This window comes from Garra rufa, chromosome 20 (genome assembly GCF_049309525.1).
Source record: "Garra rufa chromosome 20, GarRuf1.0, whole genome shotgun sequence".
NCBI classification, from domain to species: Eukaryota; Metazoa; Chordata; class Actinopteri; order Cypriniformes; family Cyprinidae; genus Garra; species Garra rufa.
The window spans coordinates 15233211-15253529 of NC_133380.1; the positions used below are offsets into that span (position 1 = coordinate 15233211).

The window sequence follows — 20319 nt, forward strand, 5'->3', positions numbered from 1 at the left end:
GTGCGACAGCAGTTGTTAAAGAGGATTCGGATTGGCTGACATGCATGAGAGCAAGACACATGTCATGAGTGAATGCTGCACTCCCCGCCCCTTATTGTGAAGTGTCTGGACTCTGGGTTTATTTGGGTAATGTGTGTGTGTGAGAGAGCCACAAGAAGACCGGAGAACATAGACATATAGCAAACACAAATACAGAGAGATTTAGAGAGATTCACAGATGCTGTTGAACAAGCTTTGCTGTGTTTGTCAATTCCATATGGACTTTTGAATGGGATTTATGAACTGATTGATCATAGGATTCAGCTCTCAGAGAGATGGAGGTCAGTATCACTTCTAAATTAACTTCAGAAACAAAATCTAATTTCTTTAGGTGCATCTTCAGACCTTTTTTGACCCTGAATGAGCTAGTAGTATTAAATGATTTCTCAGAGGAAACTACCAGCCTGCTGTCAAAGTATCAAACAGGAACCGTTCCTGTACGCTAGATTTTTTTTTTTTTTTGCTTGCCGACAACCAACTGCTGGGGTTTTACTGTTCAGATGTGGTGTCAGCTCTAACCCCTGCCCTCAATGCCCCGAGCTTCATATAGACCCCTACATTTGCAGAAGGTCCTGTGAAACGCGATACCGCTAACCCTGAGAGTGAAAGGAAGAGAATGGCACTTTATGGCTGTCATTAACATGCTCTCTTCTTTTGAAACTCGGGTCGAGTTGAGTTGGAGAGGTTAGAGGTTTAACGGATGATGAAGTTTTAACTATTATAGCTGGATATTAGCACTTTTACTGTTCTTAGTGAAGAAAGTTCCATCTCTGTATGAGAATGTGTTCTTGTGGTTGTCTGATGCTGTTAGAGAAGAACTTAATGATGAACTGCTCATCTTTATTTGTCATTTCTAACCACAGCGGTGGTTTGCACATTTAAATGTGTATTTGCTGATAATTACAATGGCAATCAGATTAGGTATTGCACATCACATGTGACTAAAGTATTATATATTTGCTCATGTCACATGTTGAGAATATCAAGTGAGTTTGATGCTAGTCACTGTAATATATCTCTATCCAACTGGGTAGATTAGAATACGCTTTCACACATTTATGTGGTTTATACACCTCAACACTATAAAATATAAGCCTCAACACTATACTAACATAATGGAAAAATAATTGGTCACTTTACACTAGCGGTCAAAAGTTTTTGAAGATTTTTAATGTTTTTTTAAAAAGTCTCATCTACTCACCAAGCCTGAATTTATTTGATTCATAGTACAGCAAAAACAGTTAAATTCTGAAATATTTTATTATTATTTAAAATAACTGTTTTCTAATGAAGTATATTATAAAATGTAATTTATTCCTGTGATTTCAAAGTCACATGATCCTTCAGAAATAATTCTAATATTTTGATTTTAACTTTTCTGATTATTATCATGTTATAAAAAAAGATTTCTGAAGGATCATGTGACACTGAAGACTGGAGTAGTGATGCTGAAAATTTACTTTTGATCTCAGGAATAAATTACATTTTAAAATATATTTCAAAAAATGAAAGCAGTTATTTTTAAAATAGTAAAAATATTTCAGAATTTAACTGTATTTTGAATCAAATAAATACAGGCTTGGTAAGCAGAAGACAATTCTTTAAAAAAAAAAACATTAAAAATCTTACTGTTCAAAAACTTTTGACTGGTAGTGTGCATTAAAGACCAGTGTATTTACATAACTACATTATTATTAAGTAAAAAAACTTTAATTGAAAGCTTTTATATACACTACTGTTCTACTGCATCATTACTCCAGTATTCAGTGTCACATGATCCTTCATAAATCATTCTGATATACTAATTTGCTGCTCAAGAAACATTTCTTCTTGATATCAATGTTGAAAAGAGTTGTGCTGCTTAATATTTTTGTGAAAACTGTGATACGTCAGGATTCTTTGGAAAAAAAAGCATTTATTTGAAATAGAAATCCTTTGAAACGCTGTAAATGTCTTTACTGTCACTTCAGATCAGTTGAAAAGTCCCTTAGAGTCTGAATGTTGGCACGAATGTGTATTGTATTCAGTGTCAGCTACTTCCAGCTATTTTCTCCGTCATTTGACCTTTTGGCCATTTCATATCTTCCTTATATCAAGTATTTTAATCATGCGATGTGACACGACAGATAGTTGCAAAATCACACCCACAGCCCAGCTTGATTCCTCTCACCCACACTTTCAGCAAGAAAGATTCTTGAATCTTCAATGCAATCCGATGGGTAATAACCCTAAATTATGTTTGGAGAACTTCTATTTTCTATTTCCCTTGACCAAAACTGATACCAAATTCATTCAAAATTAGCATTTAATTGAATGGCTGTTCCTCTGCGATAAAAATAGAATGTCTCTGTTGTTGTATGTCACTCTATTTAACACGATACCTGTAGACGCATTTTAAAATTTATGTTCATTTACATTTACATTCATGTACATTTTTGTCTGCATTTAACGCAAGTAACAGGAACAGTGCTAGCTACGTACCATATGCACTTGGGGAAGCAGATCCACAAACATTTGGTGGCTTAAGCTGTATGTTGCCTCAGAAGACAGCAAAATGTGGTTAACAGTATATGCATAAAAAGCAGAAGTGAAGGGTCAGGAAATCAGCTTCTAGATAAAACAGAGCAATGAAAAAAGTCCACTCACTGGCCCTAATAAACCCTGAGACTTTATTTGCAGTATATCATAATCATGACTGGCATATCTTTATGTTCAGTTGTTTAATTGTTGTGTTGCATTGACGTCTGACATTTCCTGTGATGCATCAATTTCAAAACACTCAAATTTCCAAAAGGGGAACTTGTAGTTAGTGATGGATGATTGCACTGACTCATATAGGATATCTAAACATCAGTTTGTGATTATTAACTCCTATATCCTCCCTGGAAAATTTAAATAAATAAACAAACAGAGTCATGAGAATTGATGGGTCCCAGGAAGTCACCTCTGAGAAACAAGAGGTTTGTATATGATATCATCATTGCTGTGACACAGGAAATACCAAAACAGTTTAAGACGGACAGCTTATATACAATGGGTGGATGTTAGTGTTCGCTGACCTAGATCTTTCCAATACTCCATCATGATCTAAACCTTTTGCATTCAAGTTGTATTAATTAACATATTTTGAATGTTCAAGAATTAAAGAGATAGTTCACCCAAAAATGAAAATTCTGTCATTAATTACTCACCCTCATGTCGTTCCAAACCTGTAAGACCTTCGTTCATCTTCAGAACACAAATTAAAGCATTTTTGATGAAATCCAACAGCTTTCTGACCCTGCATAGACGGCAATGCAACTGACTTGTTTAAGGTCCAGCAAGGTAGTAAGGACAGCGTTAAAATAGTCCATGTGACTACAGTGGTTCAATCATAATTTTGGGAAGCTATGAGAATCTTTTTGTGTTCAAAGAAAACCAAAATAATGACTATATTCAACAATTTCTTCTTTTTCATGTCAGTCTTCAATGTGGTGTTTACTATTGTAATGATGTCCTCACTGCCTGTCTGGGACTTGAATGTATCAGTTGTTGCTGTCTTTGCAGGGTGAGAAAGCTCTTTGATTTCATCAAAAATATCTTAATTTGTGTTCCGAAGATGAACAAAGGTCTTACAGATTTGGAATGACATAAAGGTGAGTAATTAATGACAGAATTTCATTTTTTGGTGAACTATCCCTTTAAGAAACAAACTATGCATTTTGCATATTAGTTGGAAAGCCCCTTACTGTCAGTTCTTGAATTCAACAAGCTGCTAAGTGAACCAGACTTCATTATAGTCAAAAAAAAAAAAAAAAGTTCTTGTTTTTCCTCATCTATAGCTGCTGTTTTGTCTGATGCACTTTGACCCACTAAAATTCTGACTGAAAAAAAGAGTTAAGTTGCTTCTCCCCATTGCTTTGGACAGAGTGGGATGAAGTTGTCACTTCTAATCAAGCTGTTAAACTAGGATTCTCTGTGAGCTTGGAATGCAAGTGGAATTTTTCTTAGGTACACAATTTGCATGAAGCACATCTCAGACGGCCTACATCGGCGCATACTCATGCACTCACTCAGTGTGGGAAAGTCTAATATATCATCTTAACAAGGCAGCTTCCTGTCCCTGTAAAGAGAGATGCTCATTGCCTGATCTGGTGACCCTGTGTGCATACTATAAATATTTATGTCAAAGCAATCCTCTCACTGCGAAAATATTCTAACTTTGCAAATATAGACCACTTTGTCTCATCAACAGCTTCTCTGCAGTCTCAAATATGTGTCCAGTTTTCCAATTAAAGCGATAGCTTGCTTACTTACTTTCTTTGGCATACATGTGGAAATTAAGAAGAAGTGTGGTTTTCTCCATATTGTGGTAGTCAAACAGGTCCAAAGTTGTTTTGGACCCCATTGACTTTCATTGTATGGAGAAAGATGTTTAAAACATGGATGGAAATATCACCATTGTGTTTTGCAGAAGAAAGTAAGCCATACATGTTTGTAAGGACATGAGAGTGAGTAAATAGAGTATTCATATCACTACATTATAAAGTGCTAAAGATTTGACTTCTGTGTTTGCGTCATTCTTTCCATAGCAAGCATTTTTGTCTCGTATCTAGAATCATCTGCTGAGGAGTGCTGACACTGGGGTTTGCACTTTCACCTTTAAGTTGAGGGGTTAAAGTTAATGGGAAGATGTTTCACACACTAAATACGCATTTTGCAGAAGTGTGAACACAGTAAAATCTTACTTATGGATCACTTCTGACACTTTAGACTACACATGTTCAGAGGAACGAGTAGTTCTCTGAATGAACAAATCCTAATTTTATTGAGAATTGTAGTCAATGTGAGAGAATGTAAGAAGTGAGAAAACATGTAAATAAGCTCAAAAGGGTGATCAGGACCCCCACGCAAAAGGCATTTTTTCTGATAAACGGAATAAACGAATATGAAATGTTTATTTCTACGTGTAGAAATTAGATGCACACTACTGTTCCAAAGTTAGGGGTCACTAAGATTTCAGAAGATTCTATATTGATAAAATGCTACAAATCTAGATATTTTTATTAATATGTGAAAGCACAGTATGGCATATCACAGTTTTCATTTTCATCCCACAAGAAAACAAGATGCGCAGAGAGGGAGAGAGAGCGGGTGTGAGACATGAAGGAGAGAGACAGCTGCTTCTAGAGAGCTGAGGCCAGCTGTCCGAGTCTGATCTGCACAAGCAGGCGTGTGCTGGAATCCCAGCTGAATTTGACCTCCTTTCTCACTGTACACACGTGCATACTCCAAACGCAAACTTAGAAATGTACACACTCAGCAATCTTCCCTTTAAAGACACGTGTGCGGTTGTACAGACCAGGGGCAAATTCACTACAGTCGCACCATTTCAGCACAGTATTTGAGCACTAAATACTGCTGGTTAGACTATTTATCTGTAACAGTGTGAACAATGTTCAAACCATTTTTAGCAGAAATATGTTTATGAAAGTGTGAAAAATACCCCTAGTTTCTGTGCTGCAAGCATCACTAAACACTAGAATTTCAAAAAGAAGACTTTTCTTGAACAACAGTCCCTCTGTCTTCCATTGGCTAGGGCAAACGGATAGCCCCGCCCCAAACTCACGCCATTAGTTGAGCCAGTGCTAGGGCTGTCACGATTTCTTGATTAGAATCGAGTACTCGATTTGAACAAAAATCCTCGACTGCTTTTTGTCAAGTAACCGGCAAAATACTGGAAAGTGGCGCCATCCACAGAGGAGAATCTCTGTGAAACACATTCTTTGACCGTTTTCCAAGGCTGCATGATATACCAAACTCCTGAGAGCCTCTCAGGCTCCATCTATGCATATTATAACGTTCATCTGGGAGTGCAACATTCACCATTTCATCAGATTTGTAAAGTAAATCATTTATATACCTAAGCAAACACAGCAGAATACATCAACATCTTTCTCAACATGTTAACTGGTCATTGCAATTTTAGAAGAAATTGCAGTGGCGGTAGCATTTCTGTGGTAAAGAAATGGCCAAATATTAAAGACTAAGTGGACATTTGAGTTAAATGTTGTTTGGTCAATATTAAACAAGGATTATATCGTACAGTAAAGTGTAAAATCAATCGTAAGGGCGTTGGTGCCCTCAGAAAGACATCTGATATAACAAATAATGTACATTATTTCTATTGTTTATAAAACATTATGTATTTTCAGAGTTTTCTTTAATAAAATCATATGATTACTTGCCTTTGATGCTTTATCTGAACCAGTTAGTATTGCCTCATTGTTACCGTATATGTATTTTAAGCCATTTTAAAAGCTATTGTTGGCTAAGATCAGTTTTTATCGCCTCAAAAAATATATATAATTATCAGGCTTTTTTAAATGTCAAAATAATCAACTGATTACTCGATTACCAAAATAATTGTTAGTGACAACCCCAAACGGAGCAATGTTTGATCTACCGACCTACAAATTACTTATAAACCGTAAAATAATCTTTTCTGAAGTTTCACAAAAATGCTACTTCAAAATTTAAATCTGAGTTTACACGTTTTGATGTCCACATATTCAAGAAATTACAGTGGTGGTAGCATTTCTGTGGTAAAGAATGACCAGATATTGAAGACTAAGTAAACATTTGATTTAAATGTTGTTTGGTCAATATTAAACAAGGATTATATCAAGCAGTTAAGTGTAAAAACAATTGGCAGGGCGTTGATGCCGTCTGCAGTCATCTGATATAATACATAATGTACATTACTTCTATTGTTTATAATACATTATATATTTTCAGAGTTTTGTTCAATAAAACCATATGATTACTTGCCCTTGATACTTTATCTAATCCAGTTATTATTGCCTCATTGCTATTATATATGTATTTTAAGTCATTTTAAAAGCTATTGTTGGCTTAGGTCTATTTTGTACCTCAAAAAATGTATCTATTAATCTAAATCTGATTACTCGATTAATCATCAAAATAATCTACTGATTGCTCATTTACAACATAATAGTTAGTGACAGCCCTACCGACCTACAAATTACTTATAGACTGTAAAATAATCTTTTCTGAAGTTTTACAAAAAATACTTTATTTCACGTTTAATTCAATGTTGCTTGACATTTCTTTGTAATTATTTGTGAAATTGACCATTTCTGAGGTTAGATAGTTTCAGTCTCTGCATTTTCAGTAACCACAAAAACATGTTAGTCATTGTATTACATTCTTTTTAGTGTCAATGTAATGCTTTTAATGCAAATTAGGCATATTACATGATTTTAGATGCTCAGAAAACTGCTATTTTTCTGTTGTTAGCATTGTGCTCTATAAAACAACCAACTGAATTGGTCTTTCCCACCTAACCGCAACACCTATTATATTATTTTGCATGCTAGCAGAACCACCTCACACCATGTCTATTTTAAGTAAAGTGCGACTTGGGTTTGTTGCTCTCGTTTGCAGCTAAGTTCTCATGCAAGCATAAAGCATAAAGCATGCTGGGACTGGCCCTGGTGAGCTTTGGTCTACATGGATCAGTGTAGGAGGGCCTGTGGTTTGTTGTGGTCAGCATGCATTAACCAGAGCCTGCATTGCAATCAACTGGTGGGCTTGCGAGCGGAACAGGTGCTCAGTATGTCAGCCATGTGGGCTGAATAGAGGCTTTGTCACAGAGGATCCGTCCATGAGCCATTTAAGGCAGCGCTTGCGTCCATCTCTTATCAGCGGGGAGTGGAGCTTTGAGGAAGGAAGGCTGGCGTGTGGGGGGAGAGGATATGGGGTGGGGGGAGCTGAACATCAGCTACTGAACACACATGCATGCACACGTACACACATGAACATTGCATTGAAGAAATGGTGATCACCTATGTGTGCAGACAGCGCTTAATTTTTTTTAATAAAAAGTGAAATTAACTATTTTTAAATTTTTCGAATCATCACTCATCAAAGCTTGCTAAATAATGGTCATAGAAATGGAGCTTTACTTTAAATTTCACCAAGCTGATTACTTACTAAAAACTCCCACAGATCATGTTTTCATGCCATTTAATGTTTTTTTGATGTAGCAAAGTGGTTATATCTTACAGTGTTTTAGTGCAATGTTAAAAAATGTAAGATTACCAGATTAAAGTCAAAATGTTTCGAGAATGCTGTCAAAATGTTTAAAGAACAAAGTTGAAATATTACGAGAATAAAGTTGAAATGTATCGAGAATTAAATTGAAATATTTCAGAATAAAGTTGAAAAATTACGAGAATGAAGTCAAAATATTATGAGAATAAAGTCGAAATTATTCGAGAATGAAGATGAAATGTTTTGAGAATGGAGTCGAAATGTTTCGAGAAAAAAGTCAGAATGTTTCGAGAACAAAGTCGAAATGTTTCGAGAATAAAGTTAAAATATTTTTTTAAAAATTGAAAAATTATGAGAATGAAGTCTAAATATTTTGAGAATTAAGTCTAAAAGCTTCAAGAATAAAGTTGAAATTTCAAGAATTAAATTGTAGCAATTAAAGTTATAATATTTTGAGAGCATAGGCCTAGTTTGCATAAGCAATGGCCCGGATTGGGAGCACCGGGAGAAGTTGCCAGGCCACCGGAATTTTTTTTGAATATATGTGGGATTATTAGAAGAAATCATACCATGTATTATACTCACAGGGACAGTAATGAAAATAATATTTCACATTTTCGATTGCATTCATTAGGCCTATTTGTAGTGCTCCAGCCACCCGATAATAGCGATAAGCTTTGTGCTTTTGGTACTTTTAATATGAAACAAAGTCTCAGCTTTCAAAATCAGTTGTCTAGCGAAATAGTGTTTTTATTTTGTAATATTGGTGTTGTTTTATTTTTGTACTACTGTTTTTTTCTCATCCAATATTTTGAGGAGGTACTGCCTTTCTAGCCTCCTCAGAGGAAACGCCCTGTGACAATTTAATTGGGTTTGTTTTGCTTGTTTTGTTGTTGCTGTATCTGACAATAAGCCTGTCTGTAGGATGATGTTTAATTTTAAGCATGTGCACTGTTGCTGCTGAGGAATTTCTGAGCACATGGGATGGGGTTTAAAAGGACGTGTGCACATAGTAGAAGCGTGTGTGCGTGTGTGTGGAGTAGTGTGTGCTGAGTGAGGGGCTGTCCAGATGTCCCCCGCATCAAATCTCTTGTTTACTGTATGATTTGCAGGTGCAGGTGTTTGGATATGTCTGAGGGCCTGTTTATAAATAACTGTGCAGACAACTGAAGTACCTGAGAATCAAACTCAGGAACTACTATTGAATTTACAGACCGAGTTCTGCTAAAAATGATTTGAATGAATTCATTGTTCACATTGTTTCCCACTGCTAAACAGCCTAGACCAGAAACCTGAATGTTGTATTTTGGGGATTTTAAAATGTAGACTTACAGGGAAGTGTGTGGAAGATGTTTCCTCTTTTCTAAAGAAAATTGTGTCAGGAAGTGCAAACCAAGCGTAGATGAAGGCTTTTCATTCATTGACCTGTCTTTGGACATCTACATTCTCAGAAATAGTACTCAATATTATGAAAACATAAACAAAAATACACATTATGAGCCGGGGGTGAAAACTTTTTGAAATTGAAGATCAGGGTAAATTTGACTTATTTTGTCTTTTGGGAAACATGTAAAGATCTTCTGTAGCTTCTGTAAGGCAGTACTAAATGGGGGGGGGGGGAAATATTTCGGCAAAATGAGAAAAATGTACACATCTTCATTCTGTTCAAAAGTTTACACCCCTGGTTCTTAATGCATTGTGTTTCCTTCTGGAGCATCAGTGAGCATTTAAACCTTCTGTAATAGCTGCATATGACACACAAAAATGCTGAAAAACCAGAGAATCTGTGGGACCTGAAGGATTTAACTGAAGAACAGTTTAACTTTTCAGGACAAACAAGAGACTCATGAATCTATCGCTAAAAAACACAGCTGTGGATCATTCAGGTAACAACACAGTATTAGGAATCAAGTGGAGGCAAGATGTATGTAAACTTTTGACTTCAACTGTATATATTGCAATTAGACAAAGAAAAAAGTCTGTTTAGACTACAAAAACAAAACATTTGTGTTGAATCTTTACTGCTTATCTGAGCAAAGCCTCAGAGGATATATAGGGAACAAGGTCACAGGGATTCTTTCAGCTGGGCTACGAAGTTGTGCCTAGTTACGCACAGGCCCATTATCCATGTCACACAAGGCCATTGTTTGTTCAAATCCAATTCCAAGACAGCTCTGCCATCTGTGGTGGTCCTCCATTGTGTGTCATTGTCATTACGTGTCTTCTTCTAACCAGTAGTTGTCTTGAGAGACCACTTTCTCACATCTTCTGTCTTCTGTTTCCTTCAGCCGCTGTTTGCCAGAGCTCTTTATGACAACACGGCCGAAACTGAGGATGAACTGGCTTTTCGCAAGGGTGACCTCATCGTGGTGCTAGAGAAAAATGTTGCAGGGAGCATCGGCTGGTGGAAGTGTTCTCTTCATGGACGTCAGGGCCTGGCACCAGCGAACCGCCTGGCTCCGCTTTCCCCGGCAGAGGCTGAGAAACTTTGTATGAACTTAGGTATAGAGAAGGACTACTTGAGCAATCATGGTCATCAGAGCATCTATCAAACTCCAAAAGCTGCCAGGCAACCAGAGATTCCGATTTATGAAGAAATGAGTACAATATATAAAGTGCCTTTTCAAGCCGTCCCTTCACCAGATAAGCACATGGCACAAGAAGATCTAGATGGACCCATGTCTGCTCATAACGTAAGTCTCTCACTGGAACTACAGCACATTTTCTCAGATTTTATCAGTAGATATGTTTATAATAATCCATTTATGATCATGTAAACTCCTTAAAGGGATAGTTCACCCAAAAATGAAAATTCTGTCATTTATTACTCACCCTCATGTTGTTCCAAAACTTGTAAGATCTTCATTCATCTTCAAAACACAAATGAAGATATTTTTAATGAAATTCAAGCTTTTTGACCCTGCATAGACAGCAATGTTCAAGGCCCAGAAAGGTAGTAAGGACATCATTAAAATAGTCCATGTGACATTAGAGGTTCAACCGTAATGTTATGAAGCTTCGAGAATATTTTTGTGTGCAGAGAAAACAAAAATAACAAATTTTTAATAGCTAGTTCCTTTGCATGAATTTGATTCCCAAAAGTGCTGATACACAGCCCAAAAGCAGCGCTTTTTTTTCACATTTATTAAGTGACTGTCTTTTTGAGCGAGCTATTGAATTGAATCATTTATCCAATTGATTTGTTCAAAACACTGATTTATTCAGAAGTGAAACAAAAGAGTCACTGACTCAAGGGATCTTTTCAAAAATCACTGAAGGGGCATTTACACAATACTGTTTTTAACTAAAATCTGCCCTGCTGAAAAAAAAAAACACAGCTAAAACCAGCCAGGCTGGTCTTAGCTGGAAGTAGCTGGTTTTAGCTGATCTCCCAGCCTGACTAGCTAAAGAAGTAGCCAAAACGCCTCAGCTTAGTCTCATTTTAGCTGGTTTTATCAGCTTGACAAAATGCAAATTTGGAAAAACGCCATCATGCATATGCGACAAGTGAGCGCAAAATACTGGACTTGCCTGCAAAATTCTGTTTTAGTCGTTTTCACGAATCCCTGTAAACGGAGATGCGGAGTATGTGAAACTTACAGAAAAAGCAAAAAGAAAAAGTATCTTTTTTGGTGCATTGATTTGATGTAAAAGTAATCTGATTCATACAGGACCAGAAAAAAAGTTAATTGTTCAGCCAATTTAGTTTGAAACAATTTAAAAACAGTGATAATTTTAACTATAAAGTTTTAATAATGGTTTTAATTCTGTGAGATTAGGTAAGTCTATAATGATATCAGAGGGACCATATCGCGGAATCACTTTCAGAATGATTTTTTTTTCCAGTTGATGAATGCTAAAAAAAAATCGACTGCCAATCAGAATCCAACGGACTTTAAGCGGACTTAAACCCCCATGTCATCCAAGATGTTTGTGTCTTTCTTTCTTCAGTCGCAAAGAAATTACGTTTTTTTGAGGAAAACATTTCGGGATTCTCCTCCATATAGTGGACTTCAATGGTGCCCAACGGGATGAAGGTCCAAATTGCACTTTCAATTCAGCTTCAAAGGGCTCCACGTGATCCCAATCGAGGAAGTATTTAAAAAGTATTTAAAATATTTTAAATTTTACAAGTATTTCAAATATTATTTTTATTTAAGAAAATGGCTGATCGTTTTGCTAGATCGTTATTCCTTGGCTGGGATCGTGTAGAGCCCTTTGAACTTGCATGGAAACTGCAATTTGGACCTTCAACCCATTGGTCCCCATTGAAGTTCACTATATGGAGAAAAATCCTTGAATGTTTCCCTCAAAAACTTTCATTTCTTTTCGACTGAAAAAAACAAGACATAAACATCTTGGATGAGTAAACTAACCTAATGCAGCAGATGTATGAACAGCACTTTTTTAAACATTGTTATTGTCTGTTGATGTGGACGCTAAATTTAATGAGCCTTTACTGAATGTCCAGATGATTTAGTAGAATATATGTCTAACAAGTAAATGTCTCGGAAACCCCTACTGGCAAAGAGTTCACAGATGGGGACCAGGGGCCTCTCTCTGTGGGGACAGGTATGTAGCACAGAGGCTTTATGAGCTTGTAAAAGAGTAGCAAAGACAGAATTCAGACACCACTAACTGCAACCAGAAGATCTGTGGCTGGGGAACTTAGAGAAAGGAAGAGAGAGAGAGGAAGAAAGAAAGACGCAGAAAGAAAGCAAGAGAGGGAAGTGTCGGTGCAAGGTAGTGTGTAATAGGTGAGGCAGCTGGGTTCACATGTTGCCAATTTCCCCTCCTGCTTCAGGGAGAGATGTAGATGCACTCAGCAGATTATGTGTAGTATGGCTTCAATTAGAAAACTGGGTTAATTGGGCAGGCACACAGTAAAGTGTACAGCACTTTTAAGGATTCTGTCTCGCTTTAAGAAGTGGCCATGTGTAGTCATCTACATGGAGTATTTGATTTTTTGCTTGTTTAGTTGGTTTATTTTTGCCTAGACTGACATTTTTATGCTTTTCAGGGTTTACCTGCCAGAAGTGGTGCAGAAATATATGATGTCCCAAGCCTGGTGAGAAAACACTCCTTGTTCACAGTAAGTGTTTTTTTTTTAGAGTTGTTTACTAGCCCAGGGTTTCCAGTTGAGGTCAAAAGACACCTAGAGGTCTGTAAAACGGCCTGCAGGAAAAAAAAAAAAAAAAAAAAAAACCTTAAAAAGGATGTGAAATGAAAAAGTATAAAATTAAGAAGTCTGAAATATAAACAGTTACAGACAATATTTACTTCTGCACAATTTATTTTTATTAACAGACATTGTTTGGTCAGTATAAAAATACAGTGTAAATAAATGTAAAAACAAATCCATGTATCATTAAAAAACCTTTACTGTGAAAACTGCTTTTTTCTCTGAGGTTTATGCATCTAATAAATAATAGTGGTTTATGGTATATAAAGATGTACTGTATTATCTGGAATATATATATATATATATATATATATATATATATATATATATATATATATATATATATAATTATTTGTACATTAATGCAGTGGCAATACTAATACTTATTATTTTAAGCTGGAATATATACATAAGAATCTATATATATATATATATATATATAATTATATATTTCTAGTATATAATATATAATTATTTTTACATCAATGCAGTGGCAATAATACTTATTATTTTAATTTTGGAAACATTAATAAAAAAAAAAATTTCCATAATACACTACCAGTCAAAAGTTTTTAGATGTAAGATTTTTAATGTAGATTTTTAAAGAAGTCTCTTCTGCTCACCAAGCCTGCATTTGTTTGATCCAAAATACAGCAAAAGCAGTAATATTGTGAAATATTTTAACTGTTTAAAATAACTGCTTTCTATTTGAATATATTTTGAAATGTAATTTATTCCTGTGATCAAAGCTAAATTTTCAGTCTGATTTATCCAGGCTTCAGTGTCACATGATCCTACAGAAATCATTCTAATATGCTATAAACATTTTTTTTATTATTATTAATATTTAAAAAAAGTTAAGTACATTTTGTTTAGGAGTCTTTGATGAATAGAAAAATCCAAAGATCAGCATTTATCTGAAATAAAAAGTCTTTGTGACATTATGCACTATACCATTCAAATGCTTGGAGTCAGTATATTTTTATATTATTATTATTATTTTAATTACACAAAGTAATACTTTTATTTAGCAAGGATGGTTTTAATTGAACAATATGATGATAAAGATATTTATAATCTTACAAAAGATTTATATTTGAAATAAATGCTTTTGTTCTGAACCTTCTATTCATCAAAGAAACCTGAAAAAATTCTACTCAGCTGTTTTCAACATAATAATAATAAATGTTGTTTTTTTTAAGCATGCAAAAAAGAATATTAGAAAGATTTACGAAGGATCATGTAACTGAAATACTGATGCTAAAAAAACAGCTTTGAAATCACAGGAATAAATTACATTTTGAAACATATTCAAATACAAAACAGTTATTTTAAATAGTACAAATATTTCAAAAATTGTACTGTTGTCGCTGTACTTTAGAGCAAATAAATGCAGGCTTGCTGAGCAGAAGAGACTTTAAAAAACGTCTTTGTTTTTTATCATTTTGTTTAATTTGGCATTAAAATGTTTACAAACCCTTGCACTAAGTATTTGTAGTTATTCATTCAAAAGACTAAAAAGATGGAGAAGTGAGAACGTCACTTTAAGAAATACTCTGCAAAATGATACCGATCAAAGTTAACATAATAAATTGTGTAACTTGTCTTTGAAGCCATCAACACCGCAGCCTTTGGAAAGAAAAACATCGGTGATGTCAAGCACAGACTTTCATAATAGATACGAACTGCTGCAAAGTGCAAGATGCCCAACTTTAATCAAGAAAAAAGTAAGCTATACTAACGCATTAAAACTGTGAAGATGTCTTGACTGATACAACTCCGATACAGTACAAAAGCTGAATCAAATCAATTTGCTTCTTTTTTAGGTCGCCACCGTAACCCCACTGACTTCCCAAGACCCCAATTATGACATCCCAATGCCTTCCATCAGTGAAGATCCTCAAAAGCCTCTGTGTGGTTATAGTACCATGCCGAAACCCTGCAAGTCTGAATGGATTTATGACGTGCCTGTCTTCCCCCAAAAACAAGGAAGTGTACCTTGCTGCTACGGCACCATGCCACCCAAAACTCTGAATTCAAACAAGCCGATTTATGACATTTTGCCAAATCACAGCCAGCCTGAAAGGAAGCACAGTCCTATCCAACCCCTCTATGACATCCCCAAACCAAGCAATGCAGTGGTGCAGTATTGTACAGACATTGGGAATTCAACAAACACATGCATCTATGATGTCCCACCTCGCCTTAAACGAACAGAGAGTCCTGTAGTGTTACCCAGAGAGCAAACCCCTCCTGAAATGGACTTTAAAACAAGCCACGAATCTATTGAGTACAGGGATAAACCTGGACCTATGTATGACCAACTTCATCGCTGGCCCTCGAGGGGCAGGACAACGTCCAGGCAGCCTTTGGAAGGAATAATTAAAAGAGACGACGAGAACAACAAAGACCATCAGAGGAGCTCAACGGTGTCCACCTCCTCCACAGCTTCCAGTTCATCCAGGAGCTCTTGCGACTCCTTCATGCTGAGTTCTCCTGAACCTGAGCCCTTGCGTGAGGTCACACTTTCACAGGAGGAAGCCAGCAACAAGTTGCTTGAGCTCCAAGAAGCGGTGTGCCAGTCCGTGCCCAAGCTTATGCTGTTCGTCAGCAGCCAATGGAGAACCAAAGAGCATCTGAGTCAGCACCTCCATCAGATTCGGACAGCCACCGAAGATGTGACTGACTCCGTTACCTGCTTCTTAAACTTTGCGTTGGATGTCAGAGGTAACGCACAGCGGCTGACAGACTTTAACCTGCAGACTAGACTCCTGAAGCAGCTCTCCATTGTTGAAGACTCAGGCTTGATCCTTCAGCAGGCTGCTACGACTCTGCGAGATCTGGGCTGGATGCTGGATAAGCTAACTCAGGATGCAGGCCAGCCACAGACACCTGACCACCTGGAGCGCTTTGTTATGGTGGCTCGAACTTTACCGGAGGATGTGAAAAGGCTGGTATCCATCCTGAATGCAAATGGGAAGCTTCTCTTCAAAGTGCTGGCTAAGGAACCAGATGAAGTGGAGAATGTAATTGCGTCTGAAAGGAGAAGTCACAGTAAAAGTGAAACAACGGTTGACTCAGGAATTGATGAAAGTGACTATGTACAACTTCAGGTAGGCAAATCACACTGTAAAGGGATAGTTCAACCAAAAATTAAAATGTATTTATTTATTTTAATTACATTAATTACTAATCCTCGTGTCATTCTAAACCTGTAAAACCTTTGTTGGTAACACTTTACAATAAGGTTCATTAGTTAACATTAGTTAACCACATTAGTTAACATGAACTAATAATGAACTGCACTTATACAGCATTTATTAATCTTTGTTAATGTTAATTTCAACATTTACTAATACATTATTAAAATCTTGTTAACATTAGTTAATGCAGTGTGAACTAACATGAACAAACAATGAACAACTGTATTTCCGTTAACTAACGTTAATGAAGATTAGTAAATACAGTAACTAATGTATTGCTCATGGTTAGTTCATGTTAGTTAATACATTAACTAATGTTTAACTAATGAACCTTATTGTAAAGTGTTACCCCTTTGTTTGTCTTCAGAACATAAATTAAGATTTCTTTGATGAAAATCCAAGAGCTTTTTGACCCTCCATAGACAGCAAGGGCACTACAGTTGAGGCCCAGAAAGTTAGTAAGGGCATTGTTAAAATAGTCCATGTGACATGTAATGAAATGAAGCTACTAGAATTCGTTTTTGGTCACAAAGAAAACAAAAATAACTTTATTCAATGATTTGTTGACCATAACTGTTTTCATGTTATGGCCTATAATTGATAAATGGTTGATATTAAATGTTATATTATACATTATCATACTATAAAATTAAAAATATTAAAAATAACACACTAAAAAAAAAAGAAAAATCATGAGTGAATTTAAGAATGACAGCATTATAATGTACAGTGCGAAAAATAGATATTCATTTTGAAATTGGCTAAAGATTACTTTTAATAGTATTATTAAATTATTACATTTTTTTATCAATAACAGCAAAGTTAATCTTTTTAACTTTTTAACATTAAAAATAACTGTTTTATATTTTAATATATTTCATTATATAATTTATTCTTGTGATGGCAAAGCTACATTTTCAACAGCCAGTTTCATCTAGTCTTCAGTGTCACATGATCCTTCAGAAAGCATTCTAATATGCTGATTTGCTGCTCAAGAAACATGTCTTATGAGTATCATTTAAAAAATAACACTTTTATAAAATTAGAGATATCTTTTCTGTCACTTTAAATCAGCAAAAAATCGAAATATTGAGAAAATCGCCTTTAAAGTTGTCCAAATGAAGTTCTTAGCAATGCATATTACTAATCAAAAGTCAAGTTTTGATATATTTATGGTAGGAAAATTACAAAATATCTTCATGGAACATGATCTTTACTTAATATCCTAATGATCTTTGGCATTAAAAAAAGAAAAAAATTGACCAATACAATGTATTTTTGGCTATTTCTACAAATATAATTCATGCCACTGTGGTCCAGGGTCACATATATAAAATAAATATTTTACTAAATATTTTTGAAGCCAAAATTGCTATAAAATTAAAGCCTTATGTCTAAATAAGTTATGTTCCAAATTTAAAGAATTAGAATTTTCATCAGCCATTTCATCAAGTCTTTAGTGTCACATGATCCTTCAGAAATCATTCTAATAGGTCGATTTGCTGCTCAAGAAAGATGTGATTATCAATTAAAAACGAAAACTTTTATAACATTAGAAATGTCATTTCTGTCACTTTAAATCAATTTGATGTCTCTTGATTAAGTATTAACTTCTATGTTGCTTTTCAACAGACAAAGCCAGAGTTTGACCAACAACCAAAACAAGCAAAAAGCAGTCTTAAATTAAAGAGGAATGGTGATACCTTGAAAAAACAGGTAAAAACCTCTCAAACCTGACTCTCATACTCATAGTATTGTTTTCAAAATGTATTGATTTCCACTTTCTAACCCATTTTGTTACTCATTTTCTCTTCAAAAGGCTTCCAAATCACAAGCAGTTAACCCCTGCAGTCCAGTCCAGATCTCCAGGAAGCCTTCCATCTCTGACCACTGCCGGTTATATTTTGGAGCTATTCAGAAGGCCATCAGTGTGTTTATAAGTAGCCTGAATGATGGCCAGCCCCCTGAAAAGTTCATCTCCCACAGCAAGCTGGTCATTATGGTGGGCCAAAGACTTGTGAACACACTGTGTAGTGAAGCTAAAAATCGAGAGGCCAGCCGGGAAATCTTGCCTATGAGCAATCAGCTGTGTGCCCATCTCAAGCAACTGGCCCTTGTGACCAAGAAGGCAGCTTTGAACTTCCCTGACACACTGGCTCTCCAGGAGGCACAGGACACTGCCAAAGAGTTGGCTCAAAGGGCACAACACTTCAGGATGTCACTGGATGTCTGAGCAGCAGTTTTGCCATCTGTTTATCATGTGGAGGTTTGATGGTGAAGACAACATGGTATACGTGAAATATCTCAGCTTGAGTCTAAACCGGTCACTCTTAAAACAAGCTCCATACATTATTTTGTTTAATGTTAGTCTAGATGAAGAGGCAGTGTTTAAAGTAACAAATAGACAACCTAATAATAATAACCTCAAGTAATGACATTAATGTGTTTACACGCACAACATGTACAACTTTTGTACAAATGTGATCCTGGATCACAAAACCAGTCAAAAATCCATTGTATGGGACAAAATTATAAATTTTTCTTTTATGCCAAAAATCATTAGGATATTAAGTAAAGATCATGTTCTATGAAGATATTTTGTAAATTTCCTACTGTAAATATATTTAAACTTTTAATATGCATTGCTAAGAACTTCCTTTGGACAACTTTATAGGCAATTTTTTGCACCCTCAGATTCCAGATTTTCAAATAGTTGTATCTTGACTAAATATTGTCCTCTTCTAACAAACCATCCATCAATGGAAAGTGTATTTATTCAGCTTTCATGTGATGTATGAATCAATAAAATTGACCCTTATGACTGGTTTTGTGGTCCAGGGTCACAAATGTCAGTAAAGGTGTTTACATATAGATATTTAAAATGTATTGCAATCAGGTTATGCTTTCAGCATTTATTATTGTTACTTGATAAAAGAACATTGTTTAAAGTGTTTGCATGGGTTATTAAGCATATCATTGTATGATTGTGCATGTAAACACAAACACATCTATTAGTGTTCTTTTGGTGTACTCACTCTGCCAAACCTCAGACTTTAAATGACTTAAGCAAAAATTGCACTTTTAAAATGCCAGACACTGTATACAGATTTTTGGTCATGATAAGTAGACAAAATATATGTAGATGAGTATAGTTTGTGTTACTTTTTGTACAATAAATGAAAATTCAGTGTTTGAGCAAAATGTAAATATTTCCTCAATACAGTTGTTACTTTTTTGTATAATTTGCAGTTTTCTAGTTTTCAGTATTCTTTCACACAATGTAAGAATGTAGTATTTTCAAGTATGTAGTTTTTTTCCACATATTATGTCTGTGAAAATATTTTTCTTGACACAAATAAAATGTTACTTACCAACATTTTCTGACTGTGTGTGATCGTTGTTTTAAATTAGTATAACTTTATTCTGTGGAACACAGAAGATATTTCGAAGAACCAAACTGTTTTGGTTACCACAGATTTCCATGGTATTAAGAAAGAAGGGGAAAAACACTGAGACATTTCTCAAAATATCTTTTATGTTTCACAGAAGAAAAAAACAGACATTTGGAGTGACATCAAGGTGAGAAAATGAATTCATTTCAAGTGCTCCGGCTGTTTTTTATTTAAAGAGTTCAAGTACTTAGAGCTGTGTGATCAAATTAGATCAAATCTTGTCAATGTGCAAAACTGTCTGCTTCTAATGAGAAATGTCTGGCTTCTGATGTACAATATAAATAACGCGTTGGCGCCCTCTATCGATTGACTCTTAAAACCAATTAATTTAGATGTAACCAGGGACAACAACCAGACCCGCAACCAACAGATGGACCCCTTAAGTATA

At 35.4% G+C, this 20319-nt stretch overlaps 1 protein-coding gene across 1 annotated transcript; it reads left to right on the plus strand.

The window, feature by feature from the left end:
* The first annotated feature begins 166 nt into the window (after nucleotides 1-166).
* Nucleotides 167-19840, plus strand: cass4 (Cas scaffold protein family member 4). The gene is made up of 7 exons (XM_073826142.1): nucleotides 167-320; nucleotides 10383-10787; nucleotides 13115-13186; nucleotides 14890-15003; nucleotides 15103-16389; nucleotides 18112-18195; nucleotides 18299-19840. Exons 1-7 carry the CDS (start codon nucleotides 315-317, stop codon nucleotides 18710-18712), a joined length of 2382 nt encoding a protein of 793 aa, XP_073682243.1. The 5' UTR covers nucleotides 167-314; the 3' UTR covers nucleotides 18713-19840.
* Nucleotides 19841-20319: the final 479 nt, after the last annotated feature.